Source organism: Lepidochelys olivacea (assembly GCF_965140295.1).
Source record: "Lepidochelys olivacea isolate rLepOli2 genome assembly, chromosome: 2".
NCBI classification, from domain to species: Eukaryota; Metazoa; Chordata; order Testudines; family Cheloniidae; genus Lepidochelys; species Lepidochelys olivacea.
The window spans coordinates 226,362,360-226,381,191 of NC_140412.1; the positions used below are offsets into that span (position 1 = coordinate 226,362,360).

General features: G+C 38.4%; 1 protein-coding gene and 1 long non-coding RNA gene across 4 annotated transcripts in view; one reads left to right on the top strand and one right to left on the bottom strand.

Annotated features, from left to right (window-relative positions):
- CDK14 (cyclin dependent kinase 14) overlaps positions 1 to 18,832 on the bottom strand; it is a 505,344-nt gene that overhangs the window by 109,182 nt on the left and 377,330 nt on the right. For all 3 annotated transcript variants that reach the window (XM_084618492.1, XM_084618493.1, XM_084618494.1), the window contains one exon: positions 9,528 to 9,576. In XM_084618492.1, coding sequence (XP_084474618.1) covers positions 9,528 to 9,576 — 49 coding nt within the window. The remainder of the gene's footprint in view (positions 1 to 9,527; positions 9,577 to 18,832) is intronic.
- Positions 752 to 17,037, top strand: LOC311515435. The gene is made up of 3 exons (XR_014710136.1): positions 752 to 822; positions 15,969 to 16,081; positions 16,582 to 17,037. It is a non-coding gene; the product is annotated as an uncharacterized lncRNA (long non-coding RNA).

Sequence of the window (18,832 nt, forward strand, 5' to 3'; positions counted from 1 at the left end):
TTTATTGTGATCAGAGAACAACTTAACTAACCTAGTAACTCCTTTCAAAATTAGACAATTTTTTCCCCTACAAAGACTTAATTTTTAAAATAATTTTATGGGCTTTCCATTAAGAGCCAACATGAAGTCTATTGTTAAGACCAATACCAGGAGGGATATAATAATTTTAAGACAGAATTTATGCCTTAGGATATGGAATTGACTCAGTGCCTGAAAGAAAAAGGTCAGTTCCCTTTGGAATCACTTGCCTCTCTGCCCTCCAGCGATAACAGGTGCACCAATGCTACACTGAGTCTCTTTATTCACAGCGTATTGCTGAAGATACGTAATCTATCCTCTCCAGTTTTAAGGCAGTGGCAAGAATAATTACCTTATGTCTGCCCATTTTGACAACCAGGTCAAGTGGACGCTGAACATACACACCTGGGTTTAGAGCAACTAATCTACCCACAGGCAACATCTCTTCTAAGCTTTCAAATTATATCTTGGCACTTTCTAAGAATGATTTGTCTGAAGGCTTCATTTAATCTATTTAGCAAAACTGTTCATCTAATACACAGTCATAAAAATAAAGGGAAGGGTAACCACCTTTCTGTATACAGTGCTATAAAATACCTCCTGGCCAGAGGCAAAACCCTATCACCTGTAAAGGGTTAAGAAGCTAAGATAACCTCGCTGGCACCTGACCCAAAATGACCAATGAGGGGACAAGATACTTTCAAATCTGGGGCCAGGGGGAGGGGAACAAAGGGTTTGTTTGTCTGTGTGATGCTTTTGCCAGGAACAGATCAGGAATGCAGCCTTACAACGCCTGTTAAATTAGTAAGTAATCTAGCTAGAAATGCGTTAGATTTCCTTTTGTTTAATGGTAAAATAAGCTGTGATGGATGGTATGTATATTCCTGTTTTTGTGTCTTTTTGTAACTTAAGGTTTGGCCTAGAGGGATTCTCTCTGTTTTGAATCTGATTACCCTGTAAGGTATTTACCATCCTGATTTTACAGAAGTGATTCTTTTACCTTTTCTTTAATTAAAATTCTTCTTTTAAGAACCTGATTGCTTTTTCATTGTTCTTAAGATCCAAGGGTTTGGGTCTGTGTTCACCTAGGCAAATTGGTGAGGATTCTTATCAAGCCTTCCCCAGGAAAGGGGGTGTAGGGCTTGGGGGGATATTTTGGGGGAAGACATCTCCAAGTGGGCTCTTTCCCTGTTCTTTGTTTAAAATGCTTGGTGGTGGCAGCATATGGCTCAAGGACAAGGCAAAGTTTGTACCTTGGGGAAGTTTTAACCTAAGCTGGTAAGAATAAGCTTAGGGGGTTTCTCATGCAGGTCCCCACATCTGTACCCTAGAGTTCAGAGTGGGGAAGGAACCTTGACACATGTGTTTCAAAGTTTGAAATAGATCATAGTTTTTACATTAATTATGTAGAATGCCATTTGTTAACATATAACTAATTTTAAAGAACTGCATGAGAAAATAAGAACGCTGTTTCCTTGCTTTAAGTGGCATAAATTTATTGCCATAAGTCCTATGCCACAGCACTCAGAGACCTAGGAAGTTGGGGCTTGAAGGAGCAATAGCCAGAAATGTGGAGGCAGAAGAAGAAAGATACATTTAGTTTTTTCTTTTTTGGCATGAATTGCAAAAGATTCTTGGAATATGATCACGAGAGGTCCTGGAATATAGAGGTTAAATGAGGAAAAAGTGGCAGTTTAAGGGTCATTTCATTTTATGAAAACTGGCAGTCAAAAGAAGACTGAAGAACCCTGATCAAACTACCATAAAGATCAGTTATAAATATTTGTCAAAGGCCAAGATGTGCTTTGATTTGGCCTAGCACCATGAAGCCTTTGATTGTTATGGTGCACAACACCACCTCCAAAAGCTAGCGATTGCCCAAAAATCTTTGGCTGACATAACTGCAGAATCGTGAGGCTTTTCAGACTGACCTCATGCTAGTTACAGAGGTGGTAATACTTATCTGCAAGGTTGTTTATTAGCTGACTACACTGACACTACTCCCTTCCAAGTTGATGTCCACTGGTGAGGTGATAAGTAAAGATGAGAAACAAAGAAACATGGGAGCTGAAGAGAAGTATTCTAGGATATACTATGATGGGCAAAATAGAAAATATAAATCCCATCCCAATGACATCAATAGGGGCTGCTGGATGCTCAGCACTTCTGAAAATCAGCCTACCCTTTTTCAGGTGGCTAATTTTTGGTAGTCATTTTTGAAAATCTTGGCCTTGTTGTCCACAAAAATGAAATCAGACTCACAATATGACAGGTTTCTAAACCACAGCACAGCCTGTGCTTCTAAGGGGACATGAATTGCTCAGACAAGTGCATCTAAATATGGCTCAAAGAGACAGAATGTTGTAACAAAGTCATGATCTAGAAAGGAGAGATTTTAGCCAGTGCAGAAGCCACCCTGGACTTTGCCTTTAAAAGAGAGGAATTAATTAAGACTGTGAGAATAGAGTAACAGGAAAGTTTGGTGCTAGTGACAATGAACTACTGGAATTCAAAAGAGGAAACAATTTCTTAGACTACAAAAATACTCAAGTCACACCATCCCAAAAGCATCATTTTGGGAAATCAGTATAACATCACCTTATCAGGGGAAGCGTAGAAGAAGGTAGGAACAACTGATGTAGTTTTAAAAGAGACATATTAACATATTTGAAAAGTTAACATATTTGAAAAGTAAAGAAAAGTAGAGTCAATCAAAAAGTAATGAATAACATTATTAAAGAACATGTTTTGGAAAATTCACAATTGAAAACACTGAATAAATATAAACCAACATATCTGTGTGACATTCACATCAAGGCCTCAAGGAATTACTTAATGAATTCACCAGACTAATGCAAAGTACTTTTCAAAAGTCATGAAGGACGTGATCATAACAGGATTTTGGTAGAAAAGCAAATTCAGAGCCAATTATTTTTTTTAAAAAAAAGTCAGGGCAATCTTGGCAATTTTTAGCTGGCAATTCTAATTTCAAACCTTAGTAAAATAAATGGAATCAACATTAAGAGGGAAAAAAATTGTAAGTGGATAATAAGAAAAAAATGATAAGCAATACATAAATGACCAACAAAAAAGCAAAACACATTAGACAATTTCATCACTTTTTAAAATGGACTTAAATATTAGTGGATCAGCACAATGCAGTAGACGTAATATATCTGGACTTTTAAACATTTGATTCAGTGTCTCACAAAACCTTGCTCTAAAGACAAATTCACATGATCTTGGATATAAGCACTGTCACATGGACTGAAAACTGGCTGACAGGCCATAAACAAAGGATAATGATAATTGGCCATGTACAGAGTTGGAGGGGATGGATCCAGCTGTGTGCCACAGGGATTAGTGTTAGCCCCAGTTTTATTTAACATCTTTATTAACGATCTGGACTAAGGGATAACAGCACATTAATTCAGTTCACAGATACTAAATTAGGAGGTGTTGCAAACACCAATGAAGACAGAATTAATACAAAGGGATTTATAAAAATATTTATGGGCAGAAAAAAAATATATCAGAAGGATTCAGGATGGAAAACTGCAGACAAATACATCTATGGGTAAATAATCCCAATCCCAGATATTCAGTGGAACAGAGATACTAGGAAAGTACTAATACCCACAGAGTCTTGTCCAATAAGAGAGTGTGAACTGGATATAAGCATGCAAGGCTATAAGGCAGGTGAAAAAAAGCCAGAATGGTTTTGTATTGTACTTGCAGAGGTATCATAGATGGGACAGGTAGAAGATAGTATTGATAAAATTGCATCTAAGTTATCAGTACTAGAAATTAGTTTTTAAAAAGTGGAGAAATACTTATGGTTAAATGATGACTAAGGGGGTATACCATAGTGGTTTTAATTATCTAAAGTGTGTGAACATTGTAAGGGGAAGGAATAGTTAAAGATAGTGTAAGGGGGTAAAACTAGGAATAATAAGATATAACAGAGCAAAGTGAAATTGTGGTTGAATATCAGGATATATATATTCTAAGAGACCTCACTGTCAGATTGTGGAATAATCTCGCATAAGAAATGATAAATGTCTCATCACTTGAGACATTTAGAATTAGAATGGAGGAAGCCCTCAAAATAAACTGCAAGCTTTGGCACAAGGGATAGATTATAGAATCTAAGTAGGTCTTATCAGTCACTTATTTCTATATAATTCATAACACCACCATCACTAAGTATTATACACTGCTTTCCAACTGTAGATCTCTGATGCTGCTGAGTTGGGCTGTGGACGTAATGGGTCCAATTCTCATTTGCACTCAGGCCCCTTTACACTGGCAGAATGATGTAAAAGGACCCTGACATGGGCGCCTTTTACACTGTCAGAGCAATGTAAACTAAATAGCCCGTTAGGGAATATGTTTTTCTAAAGACCATTTTGAATTGTAAACTGTTAACTACTCAAATCTGAAAATCCCATATATTCAATATTTGGCTTTTGAATCTTTTTCTGGTCTTGCTTCTTCAGAAGGTTTTCACTGACTAACGGTTTAAAAATGTGAGAATCTGGCCCTTGAGTCCTATCCTTAAACTTTGCCAGATATAAATATGGAAGGCATCAGCCCCTACTATTATAGAAGATCTTGTTTGAAGGAGAAATTTCCAGCAGTTGACCTGTGTTGTGAGGCTAAGGTGCCATATACTAAATTCTATCACGTTGGCGAATTAGTTACATTAATTTTAACATGCTAGGGAAGAACAGATGTGCAGGGAACTATCTAAATTCTTACTCATCGCCATAATGTGTAAGCACTTTACAGATCCTTCTTTGAAATATACACAGAGACAATTAGCTTTCTCTCCTCATTACCCTGTAAGGGTTTACTGTTGTGAGAAAGCTATTGTAATCTGAAACAGTGAGTTTTACATTGTTTTCTGTAAAAGAACATGTGCAGACATACCTGAAGTGAACAGTGCAGGACCAAAGATAAAACACAGTTCAGGTCCCTCCATACTTAAAAACCAAACCAGGTTTTAAATGAGTTGAGGACCCCCAGTAGAGTAACATGTGCAGTGCAGGTGGAATTTAATATTGGATGGAACTAAAACCAATGTGAGTTGGCTGCCAGACTGCCTTAGACTCTTGAAAACCCCAGCCGAGGAACTGCAGGGCTTAGAGTAATGCCCATCTTGCATTTTAAGTACCATGTGTATGATTCCATAAGTACCATGTTCTCTATCTCTGTAATTGGACACCTTAACCAAAGTACTCATTCACTGTTACTTCTTTGTTTCTCCAAAAGGCTCTCAAAAGTAAAATAGGTCTATTGTTACATCTAGCTTAAGAGCTTCAGGGATCAGATTTGTCACATAATAAGCCTGTTGGGTTTATCTTCTCTGCCCTTTGAATAGTCCAATAACGTTGATATTCTTGGCTCGGGTATGATTTTCCATTGGTTCTAATCAATATTTTTTAAAAGTTATTACATATTGCTTTATTCTGAGCAGCTGTTTTCCAGCTAAACTGGTTAGGTAGAGAGATATCAAGCTGTGTCAGTCATTGCTCTACCTTTTCTACTCTGGCTTTAAGATTTGTCTCTCTTGTGGTTGGAGTAACTAATATGTGATTGATTACCATCACTCTCAGTATATTATCTGTAATGTTTTCTCTGTTCTTGCCTCTGTTTTCTGTAGAAGAGCCTGTCTCACACCTGGGGGTACTGTAAACGTTTGTAAGCAGAATGCCATTCTTAGTGGCCTGTCCTCACTTAAATTAATTGACTGTCGTTATTAGGGGTCTACTTAAATCGCTGAGAAATCACACAGTTTTCATGGGTTGGTCACAGCATAAATAGCAAATTTTGTGGATGTGTTCAGGCAGTATATATACAACAAGTATTGTACTGGACTATAGTTACCTTTGTAGTCGCCTTGGGTAAGGGAGTATGCTAAGTAAATAAATACAAATGAAGTATAATATTAAAGCCCCTAATCACTGTATTTTTGGATGTAATCCTTTTAAAAGACATTGTATACAGCTCATGTATACAAACAAGAAAAGGGGTTGCATTATCCTTAGTCCTGCCGTCTGAAAAAGAAAAGTGGAGGGTGAGTAATCTTCTCCTGAACCATACGCAGTCTCAGGCTTTGTGCGCCTGCCACGCACAGACTACGAGGAAGTGGTTGGGATGTTACCTTGAGGCTTGGGAAACATGGGATCAATTCCCTGCTCTTGGCACAGACTTCCTGTGTGACTTGATAACTCAGCTTAATCTCTCTTTGCCTCATTTCCTCATTGATAAAATGGGAATAGCATCCCTTCCCTACCTCACAGGGATGTTGTCAGGCTAACTACATTAAAGACAGTGAGGGGCTCAGATAGTATCGTAATGGGGGGCATATAAATATTTATGCTTGATAGACTCGAGTGCATCTGTCTGTGCTTGCAAACCGCTGGGGTGAGGAGAAAAGGAGTAAGTATGGGACACGTGGTCCTATTCTTCCCTGACATTGACCAGCAAAAGCAGGAGCACTCACTGCAGCTTGTGAACATAGACATTTATGTGGTTGCACAAGCTGTAGATCAAGAGCAGAGCATGATTTTCTATCAGTTTAAAGTAGGTTTAATATATTTTTAAAAATATCGCTAAGTATTTTAAATAAACCTCCTCTTATACATGCTTTAGGAGCTGCTCTAACCCAAACAGTGGTTCAATAGTGTCAGACCCAAGAGGCTTTCAAAAATATTTCCCAGTTAGGCCCCAATCCTGCAAAGACTTGCAATCCTAGAATTTAAGGTCCGAAGAGACCACCAGATCGTCGAGTCTGACCTCCTGTATATCAAAGGCCACCCACACACTACCCCCATTAATTTTAAACAACATGAATAGTTCAATTGAAATTAAAGGGACTACTTACCCTACTTAAAGTTAAGCACATGTGTAAATCTTTGCAGGATCAGGGCCTTAGACATCCTTTGACACTGATCCTCCAGAGCCATTAAGAGGTCCACAGTAACTAACTGTTAACAGTATCAAAACAAATCTGTCTACCCAAACTACTCTAAAAAAAACCCAACAGTATAACCTTATTTTCGTCCGCTCAGTTTTTAAACACTAGGAGGGTCTAATTCTCATTCTGACTAGCCTGCAAATTTGGTTTAAACAAACCAGCCCATTCTGGTATCATGAATGAAAAAAATACTGAAAAAAAGAAATCAGAATTACGTAAAAAATGCTCTCTTTGATTAGAAAACATGTTCTTCAAAATGTATTAATAAATAAAAGCATACTTTCCAGGCTGAGTCACTCTATGAGGTTTTTTAATGTTAATTTTACAGCTGAATTATAAACCCCTGTGAATATGTCGTCTACAGTGGAAATATTGATACATCCTTCACTACAGCAGTACTATCCAGCAACACACTAATACTGCACACTAATAAAGATTTACACTAGAAAAAGAGAAAATGCTTTACACTTTTCAAATATAAATGATACATAATTTTGAGAACAAAATATTTCCTATCATATCAGAGCCTGAGATATGAAGCACTGAATTCTACTGAAAGCATTGTCATTGCTTTCAATCCCCTCATTTATGCTGAAAATTTGTAAATCCTTTATTCATGGAACATAGAAAACGTGTACATATTTTTGAAGAGCTTCCTTATAAATGAGGAAGCTCTGGTTTCATTTGCAGCAGATTGTGATGGAATCATGTTCTGTGTCAATTCTCAGACCACAGTTTTATTTTAAACAAACAATAGATTTTGTAACAAACAAAACCAACACACAATAAGCTTGGAGAAAATACGTGGCTCACAGTGTCATGTTTTCAATTCAAATGCAATTATTATTGTTATTTTTACCATGACAGGGTCCAGAGGCCCAAGTATTGATCAGGGGCCCCATTGTGTGAGGTACTATTAAAACAGGTAGGAAGACAGAGTCCTGTCCCAAACAACGTGCGAGCAAGTTTGTTTTATATATACCCATCCATTCATCCCAGAGAGGGGCTACTACTCTGGGAGTACAACAGTGCTACTGCTGCCTATCTGATATATAGCTACCAACAGTCCCAATTGAGACAGCAGTTACCTGGGAAAGCCTAGGTTTGCCCCAGCCAAACCTGAACTCTTGACAGCAGTGGATGTGATCTTTCTGTGGGCTAAATCATGGCATTACCTCAAACCCCAAGCAAGGGGTGGCACATGTTGTCTTGCATACTGGGGGGTAGGAGAGGGAAGGAGACACAAAATCATAGAAATGTAGGAGTGGAAGGGACCGTGATAGGTCATCTAGTCCAATCCCCTGCATTGAGGCAGGACTAAGGATTATTTACCATTCCTGGCAGGTGTTTGTCTAACCTGTTCTTAAAAACCTCCAATGAGGGAGATTTCACAACCTCCCTAGGTAATTTGTTCCAGTGCTTTGCCACCCTGACAGTTAGGAACATGACCACACTGGGTCAGACCAAAGGTTCATCTAGCCCAGTATCCTGTCTTTCGACAGCAGCCAATGTCAGGTGCCCCAGAGGGAATGAACAGAACAGGCAATCACTAAGTAATCCATCCCCTGCTACCCACTCCCAGCCTCTGGCAAACTGCAGCTGGGGACACCATCCCTGCCCATCTTGGCTAATAGCCATTGATGGACCTATCCTCCATTCATTTTTCTAATTCTTTTTTGAACCCTGTTATAGTCTTGGCCTTCACAACATCCTCTGGCAAAAATTCCAAGGTTGGCTGTGCATTGTGTGAAGAAACACTTCCTTTTGTTTGTTTTAAACCTGCTGCCCATTCATTTCGTCAGGTGACCCCTAGTTCTTGTATTATGAGAAGGAGTAAATAACGCTTCCTTATTTACTTTCTCTACACCACTCATGATTTTATAGACCTTAATCATATCCCCCCTTAGTCGTCTCTTTTTCAGACTGAAAGGTCCCAGTCTTATTAATCTCCCCTGTATTAATATGCCTAGTAAGGAATCTATTTGTCAAAACCATTTCCAGAATCTTTTTTACTGTCTGTATTGTTGTAGACATACTCATTGACAGGTATTTTGAAATAAATTACCAAAATAATTAAAACAGGCGTGATTACATTGTGTTATTTTGACAAAATATGCAGAATTTTAAAATAGTGTAGCAACATTTTTAATTTTTTGGTGCAGAACTCCCTCCCGAGTAAAATATGATTCAAAAAGCCACAGCAGTATTTCTGTTATAGAAATGTACATAGCACACTCAAATGACAAAGATGAAGTCAAATTTTAATCTTTCCATTTGATTCCACACAACATTATTTGGGTTAAATGATGTCAAATAGTATCTGAGTTGAAGCTGGGGCTTCATTTGAACATTGGTAACGTGAAGCAAGTTCAGAACTGATAAATGCAGGAGTGGGTGATTCTGTGTTGCTAAGAATGACAAAGAAGCAAAAGGCATTGTAAATTAGCTATGGTAACTTCAGCATGAGCTAGACCATATGGACAGAAAGTCAAAGAATGCAGAGTAAATTTAAAAAAAAAAAACTTACTTATTCCATGCTTGTCTAAGGTTTTTAGAGCTGTACTGTGTAAAGCGTTCTGTAACAAAAAGAAAGACATTTGATTATCTTGTTTAATTATATTAAAAATATGTAAAAACATTTTAACTAATGGCGGTTATCATTCCTCCCATATGCCAAATCTGGAAAAAAGAACAAAGTGAGAAGAAGGGAAAAATAACTTTAAATAATGGACATATTCTGTGACTGATTCTCATCTACACAAAAGCCACTTTACATGCACTTTAAAGCCATGTTATATTGCCAGAGCGTTACAGAGAGGTTTTAAGTGTAAATAAGAATCAGACCCTATTTTTCATCATCATAAATAACATTCTCTGTTACCTTGCTGTCATGACTCCACATTTCCCATGTAAAAACATTTTAATAGTAAGTGAAGTGAGCCCAGCTTTATGTTAAAGTTGGGGGCAGCTGAGAGCTATGCTGGTCATATGAAAGTCCTCATGCTAAAAGATCCATAAACATAACCAAAACTCCATAATTATAGTGACTGCATGTTTCTTTACCCACACACACAAACTAAGTTCTAGCTGTAAATATTGCCCTGACTAGTGCAGGGATAAGGAGCAGATCTATTGTCCTATGGTTCCTCTGCAGAAGGATATCTTCTGGCTAGGGCAGGATTTTAGGAAGAACATTGGGGCTAGGCACTGTGTTGCTCCTCTGAACAGGAGCAAAATGTGTCCCAGTTAACAACAGACATGCTAGATAAATACCTTCAAATCACAAACTGTAAAAATGGGATGCTGTAATAGGCCAACGTTCCTACTGCTGTGTCATGTTAAGTAGTTTGGATAGATCTCCCCAACATTATGCGTTCAATGAGATGCTACCTAGATTTCTGCTAAAACTTTAAAGACCCTTTTAAAAGGGGGCTTTACTTTCTGTGAGTGGTACACATAGCACAGGACCATGAAGTTACAGCAATTTTTTGTACTGAATGGATCACACCATCATAAACAAAATGAAAGTGACCTTTGGTTTTCAAGAGCAACTTAAAATTAGTTGAATTGTTCTTTATTTGTACAGGTAACCTTGTCACGTAACTACTGGCAACTCGGAAAACAACGTACATGGTTACAGACAACACAATAGGAAAATCCTACTGTCAATGGCAATATTTTTCTTTAAAGTTGCAGCAAAATGGATGACCAGAATGAGTGGCATGTAATCAATAAAAACAGTTGGGTGGAATTAAAATGCAGCTCACCTCAGCAAAGTAACTTGGTAAAAATGGAACCATAGGATTTCAGACTTTTTTCCAGCATAATTAAAGAAGTGAAACACTCCTAGTTTAGATGCAGTTATACCAGCATAAATGTGCCTTACGCTGAAATAGCTTATTCTGGTTTAGGAACCAAAATAAGCTATACCAGTATAATGTACCTTTATACCAGCATAAAACTGTGTCTACTCTCAAGATTTTACTGTCATAGCTACCTTGGCCAAAAAAAAAAAAAAAAAATATCACGCTTTTTAAGGCCATGTTATAGAAGACCAACACAAGGATTAGAAAGTCAAGATGGCTTCTTCTACTTTGTGCATCACCAACAATAAAGATTCTGCAACTGAGTCATAGTTAATAATTCTGTAGATGAAGCATGAGCTAGAGCAGCACCTCGCTGACTGTACTACTACAGTAGTACAGGAGTAAAATCTAGGAAAAATGTATCTTAGTCAGCAAAGAAAGGAGACTTCTAAATATTCAAGAAGCAGATCTGTTGAGCAAGGCACCCTTTTTACAGTTTCTCCACAAACTAGAAGAACTCTTAAGCTGGATCCATAAGAACCATTCATCTGTCTGTATCTATGTTATTTTGATGTATTATTTTAATATTTTATTTTGAAAATTGGAAAAAACTCAACTCTGAGACAACCTGTGCAAGATAAAATGTGATAGGATATGAATACTCTAGTAATAAAAAAGTATGTTTCTCAAAAAAGTTACCTCACAAAATAGAATTTGTTGACTGGCGAACTATTATGAAACTCATAAAAGAGCGAAAACTTTTGTTGTGATGATTCCCTGATAAAACATACCATAAAATTACTGGTTTCAGAGTAGCAGCCGTGTTAGTCTGTATTCGCAAAAAGAAAAGGAGGACTTGTGGCACCTTAGAGACTAACAGTTAGTCTCTAAGGTGCCACAAGTCCTCCTTTTCTTTTTGTGAATACAGACTAACACGGCTGCTACTCTGAAACCTGTCATCATGCAAGGCACTGAATTTAGCCGTATGGAGTGGAAACATTTGTTAGTCTCTAAAGTTCCACAAGTACTCCTTTTCTTTTTTCATAAAATTACTGATGATATACATGAGTGGTAATAATATGAAACACTACAATGCTGAATGTTTTTATGCTCCTCTATTCTAATAAAAAGCTTCGTAAACTACCAAGAACTTCAGTAATTACAGAACCTTCCCATTCCAATTATGGTTAAATTAAAGAAAATTCATAGCACATTATCTAAGGCACTCACTAGCTTGTAGCGTAACAGAGAAGAGCAATTAATTTAAACCTGCAGGGTGATTTTTCACCTATTTTTATCGTGCTCTGACACTGCAGTGGAGGCACACCAGCAGGGGTTAAGGAAAGAAAGAAGAATAGTAGAGAAGGGAGAAATGGGTGAGTACATAATTGCACCAAGTAGCAAGTTACAAGTTTCCACTTCAGTTCTCTGTGCATACACTGTGATTAAATAAATAAATTAATACTCTTCTGAGGCATACAGAATAACACCACAGAAAATTCTGAATTCCTCCTTTTATATAAATCTTCATTACATACTGTATTGTATGTACTAAAACTAATGTAACTATAACATTACAAAGAAATAAAAAGAATGCTAGACCTTTCAGTGAAGCACACTATGCAAGTACCCAGAACCATTATTACATGCCAGATAACGGAGGTGTGAAGACAGTAGTGGGAGACAGTGTCCGTAATCTGATATAAATAAAGTCATAACAGGTGTAAAAACCCAGGAATTCATTATACATTATGCATTAAGTGAAGAGATATAATCTCAGCAATGGGAATGTGATGACAAATTAATAGAGAAATGAGCATTATAATTTGTCTTAAACCAAGCCCATCACTTAATGTCTCAACCACTGTTGTTTTGGGATGAGATCTTGGCTCCACTGAAGTTAATGGTAATTTTTCCATTTAGCTTGATGGAGACACCAGTGGAGAACCCAAACTGGGTAACATGTAGCCTTCTGGTGAGTATGGAAAAGGGAGAAAGGGTGACAAAACAGGAAAGCACTCAAAAAAATAGAAAAATATAAGCTGGGTGGAAGGGGTCAGTGCCGGGAGGGAGGGAAGGAGACAGACAATGGTCAGAAAAAAATGAAAGAAAAATGGAGATTTAACAACAACATGCTCCCGCATGGCACCTGGGAGGCTGACAAGGTACCCATCCATCATGTGAGGGGGGTTCCAACACAAGAGGTTGTGAACAGAGCTTGTCAGAACATTGTAATAAAATTACTCCAAAATATGCTGTTTTGTAAAAGCTGGAAAGTTTAGCAGAGATGTATCTTTTTCAATGACATTTCCATCACAAAGACAGAGACACTGATCTGGCATGTAGGAGATCCAGGCAAAAGTCCCTGCTCTGATTCAGACTGAGCTGTGATGAAGAACTCTGCTCTGAATGAAGAATGGAAAAAAAAAAAAAGGCAAAACCTTTAAAATTGCTGTGAAATGGGATTGTTGCCCTCTGGTCAGTTCTAGCTGTGAACAACTGCAATGACTGTTCCCATGCTGGTGGACTCAAGCACTTGGGGATGTGTGCTACGTCAAAACCGTGGATTTGGGATAGTTTGGCTTGTAACACTAATCAAGTGTAAATTCCATGTAAACAAGTCGTATTAAATAATACTGAAGTCTGTGCAAAGCTGTGAACATTTTGGACACCCCACCCCAAATCTTTTTTGAGCTCTTACACAGGTTTATGCAAACTGAACCATGGTAATGAGTACAGTATGAATGACTAGATTGATTAGATTAGACCGACAGGTAGCACAGCGCAGGCTACCCTGGTACAGAATACAGATGCATATTTTATTGATCCTGCCCTTAAGGGATACTGGTACATCTTTGTGCACTAGGATTCAATACTTGGTTTTACTTACTTAGTATGAGCACACAACTGATACTGGGTAACAAAACAATTTAAAAAATCTTCATGCCCTGTAACCAAAAGAATTCAAGTCAATAACACAACCCATCATCAGAACTCCACAATGGCAACATTGTACTATGTGTCCAGTAATCCCACTCCACACTACCAAAAAAAAAAAAAAATTGTAGGAATCATTAAACCTTTCAGCAAAATTGCACATCATAAAGTTAACAAAAGTGTTACCCTTAAACTAAGGAGGAAACATATTGTCACTTAACCATCCTCTTACAATTAATTCTGCATCTTTAGAAGACCAAAAAATTTAAGGTGGGACTTTCAAAATGGCCTATGGAAGCTAGGTGCAAAAATCCAAATGATGATTAGGCACCTAACTCCCTTAAGCTGCTTTGAAAATCCTGGCCTTAATGTCTAAAAGACCTATCTTGGTTGCACTACAAAACTATAAACCATTGTTATACCAATGAAATGTGAAAGAAATTGATAAATCTTGCCCTGATGTTGTTAGGAAGGAGAAGTATAACCAAAATGAATATCCTACTGAAATTCATGCTTCCTTTATATACAGCCTCCTGCTCTGTTCTAAACCTCTCCTAAAAGAAATCCTGTCTGCACCACATTTATCTGGCAAAACAATCCCTGTAGGAAGAAGGGAGAAATACTAACTCTCGTCTTTGAAAAAGAAGGATTTTCAAACTCTGTTACTATGCAGCATGATTATGTTTCCGCTTCCTCTAATTGATATTGAAAATCCCCCAGAGTGGATCAGCCTATTAACACTCTCCCTTCCAGTCCAAGAAGCCCTACATATTACTTTATAAAATCTCTAGGTAAACAAGGAAAGATATTAAACACAGAAAGATATTTGTAAACTCTTAGATATGCCTACTCTAACCAGAGCCTCATACTAATGTTCACCTCAGCCAGCTTCAAAGAGTAGCTCCAGAAAGGTAGTTTATCTTTCCAATATTTTCTCAAATCCATAAAATCTATAACCCCTGTATCCCCACATAAAAAGAGACCTTTTTAGGTTAAGCCAACTTTTACTTGGTTAATAAACTAAAAAAAAATATATTAATGATGAATCTGCACTATTAAACAAACATGCCTGCCAATACTATTTATCTAAAGCACTGGGTGAAATTTAAATTCCCACAACATTCCAGATATAAATTCCTTTCCTTCAGAAGCTTCCATTGACTCAGTGCCATCAGTCACCAAATTCATAATGTCAAACCAGTTATTCTCAACTTTTTCCATGCTATTGCCATACTGAAAATCAACAGAAGGACAACAATGAAGTTTACATCACTTCAGTAGGACAACAATTTCACCCTATGCCAGTACATTACAATATATAAAAGCGTTGGTGCCCCCTTTTCAGAAGTTTAACAACTACCCTCACCACCTAGCCATAAAGAAAGAGAGAAAGGTTGCCATCTCCCCAGCCCGGGATGAGTACCCGTACTTTAGACCATACATTATTTCAGAACAGCTCCACATAAAAATCCATCCACGTAAAAACGGATGATATTTACTTCCTCAGTAAATCACTTTGAGATCTAAAGGTGCAAAGCGTATGAAGTAGGTATTATCTCTTAACTCTGTCTTGTGAGAACCAAATGATTCTGGGGCTAAACACCACCTCCCCTCCTTCCATCACAAAATCCACACATTTTTTAGGTTAGCTCAACTTTTTCTAGGTTAATAATTTAATGAATATATAAAATATAAAACAAACATCTCATCCCGACAAAATAACAATTTTAGTCAAGAATCTACGTAGGAATGTTGGAGATATAACTTTCCTTTCTGTATTTATTTGGAGATTGTTCAAAAATAAATGTCTAATGGTGATAGCATGTGAATTGTACAAGGCAAGGGTTCTCAACCTGTGGACCAGGAGGTCACAATTTCCCTTTTCTTGCCGTATTGCTAAATGGACGGGAATCCCAGTTAGAAATGGGAGAAAGATCATCATGGGGTGGGGAGGGAAGCCCCCGTATATAAAAGGTTGAAAACTCCTGGTAATGGAAAAATGAATCAGGATGAAACTGAAAATGAATTGACATGAGCAAGCACTTGAAGAAGAACCTGATTTATTGAGGAATGGTATAAGCAAATAGCTCATTGTTACACTATGGAGGAGAAGGGCTATGATGACGGAAAATATAAATTTGCCACCTGTTATGAGAGAGTCAGAATTTATGGGAGAAACCAAACCTCACTAGCCAAAACCCACCTACATGCTACTTCTCTCATAGAACTATAAGACGGACAGGACTAGGCACTACTGTGAACAAATCATACTGAAGCAGCGAAGAGAAGAGAGGTGAACAGAGGGAGTTTGCCTGGGAACAGTCCGAGAGAAGCTACAGTGAGTGCTGCAATACCCCGGGACTGGGCTGTTTTCTGAGCTGAATATCTGAGTGTTTAATCTGCTGTGACCCTTTGTTTGACTGTTAGTTGCAGGGATTGTTTGACCCCGTATTTGTTTGAAAAGTGTGACTGACAACATGTGGTTGTTCGTTTGAAAAGTGTGAATTGGGAGTGCTTTGTTCCAGGTGGGCCTTGAGTGGTTGATTGGATGGAAGGCTTTGAGCCAGGGCAACTGCTTCAAGCTAGCAGCCTTATAAAAAAGCAGCCAGTTGCGAATTCATTGAGTGCCGATCAGAGGAGAGGCAAACAGAGGGAGTCTGCCTGGGAGTTCACCTGGGGGCGGAGGGGGAGGGGCTTCCCACAGAGTTTTTGCCTTTCAGGCTTCTGTGAGCAGTAAATACAACATCTGAAGAAGGTCTTAGAAGGAAGACAATAGGGAAAGTGAGTGATCAGCTGTTGTGACCTGCACAGGATGTGCCATGTTTGTCTTTTTCCCAGAGGACAGAAGCAACTTCGTCTGTATGAAGTGAAAGCTGGTCTCAATATTGGAAGAGAAGGTTAAAGGACTAGTGACCCAAGTACCAACCCTGCGTTGCATCAGAGGAAATGAAGACTTTCTGGACAGAAGTCAGTGTTTGGTACTGCAGGCACGGCATGCTGAAGTGGAGAACAGGGAAGAAAATTGGCAGCATGTTGTGACGTTGCACCCCATAAGGCTTTATGGAAATATGCTTATGAATGTATATATGATATAACTGGAGTAGGTTTTATGCTACATGTGCCATTAACATATCTCTGTAAGGTTAAGATGTACTGAATCTATTCCTCCTATTTGTATGCACGTATCATTTCTGTGTTAGAAGTTATGAATATCAGCTGTGTACTTGCTTGATTTCTAAGTAGCCTTAGAGTAGCAGCCGTGTTAGTCTGAATTCGCAAAAAGAAAAGGAGGACTTGTGGCACCTTAGAGACTAACCAATTTATTAGAGCATAAGCTTTCGTGAGCTACAGCTCACTTCCTCAGATGCATATCGTGGAAACTGCAGCAGGCTTTATATATACACAGAGAATATGAAACAATACCTATTCCCACCCCACTGTCCTGCTGGTAATAGCTTATCTAAAGTGATTTCCAGCACAAATCCAGGTTTGGATTTGTGCTGGAAATCACTTTAGATAAGCTATTACCAGCAGGACAGTGGGGTGGGAATAGGTATTGTTTCATATTCTCTGTGTATATATAAAGCCTGCTGCAGTTTCCACGATATGCATCTGAGGAAGTGAGCTGTAGCTCACGAAAGCTTATGCTCTAATAAATTGGTTAGTCTCTAAGGTGCCACAAGTCCTCCTTTTCTTTTTAAGTAGCCTTAGTAAAGCATTTGGTCAGCTTCTTGAGAAAGGAATGTGCAAGTTAAGTGTCCAATCAAGAAACACTTAACGAACAATGGATCTTGGAAGGCTCCAATCCACATAAGAGGTCTACTTGAGGATGTTCAAGATAGCATGTGAACCATGGCTGCTACCTGCAAGTTCTGAATCATGCTGTTGGGTCGCCCTCAAAGTTATATAAGTATGATAGAATTATAATTATGTAGTAGTAGAAACAAAGATAGACAAAAGAATATATAGGTATTGTAAAAAAGTATGAACATCAGTTCCATGCTGTTGAATTTCACTCTGTAACAAATGCAAGGCTAAGGTGCTAATTATTTCAGGCTGGTACAGGACAAAGAGTCTGTGCCGGAAAGTGATAAGAACTTTGAGTAAACAATGCTGTTCTTTAAAACAACACCCTGATGCTCTTCCCCTGCTGGGGCCCCTTGTCATGCCTATGTAAATCTTGTATCCAAAGAGGGAAAAATAGATAGTGGGATAAAACTTGTGAAATGAATCAAGAGTCACAGATTGTGTTGTTAAGTAAAAGAATGAATGATGAGTGCATGGAATTGAGAGCCTGAAGCAGGGAAATAATTGGTTAGTAAATGGTGCCAGCCTAATCCTAAGAATTTCAACCTTGATATCGATGGGCCGAAGAATATGCAAAGTGGAGATAACTGGATGACCCCCGGAGGGCGAACCGGAATCCACCCAAAACGCATCAAGGAAGAACAAGAAGATAACACCTAGCCATCATGGAGCCGTCATGGATGTACCACCTGCTGATTGAGCTGATTGATGGTCATCTCAATTGTAAATTCAGCATGATGAAGCAACTTCCATAGACTTGTATTAAACCAGAGACCTATAAAAATTGGGTCCAGGAACTGTGTTTTTTGAGTCTGGTTCTACGACCACCCTCCAGGAGCATTGGATGCGCATCTGACGACTCAGCTCCACTCTCATGTCCAGGCCAGTGACTTGGCACAAGCAACATCTAGACTGGTAACTATAACAACCTTAATGTAGAACCTGTGTGTGAATGTCTGTGTGTGTGAATGGATCTATACAGAAATTGCATATAGGAATATTTTGTTGTATTTACAATAAACATGGCAATTTGCCTTGTCTCTCTTACAAGATCCTGTTGGTGTCATTTTTATTAGTGTAACAATGCATGGACATGTGTCTTGCCCATGTGACTCCAAAACTCTATCTTGTCGCTGGGATTCTACACAGAGGGAGGGAAGCGTGTCCACAAGAGAAAGTCTATTTAAACCCCAGGGAGACCCCTCCATTTGGTCTTTAGCTGGCTCAAGAGATAGCCTCTCCATCCCCAAAGGATACTTGAAAGAAACTGGAACAAAGGACA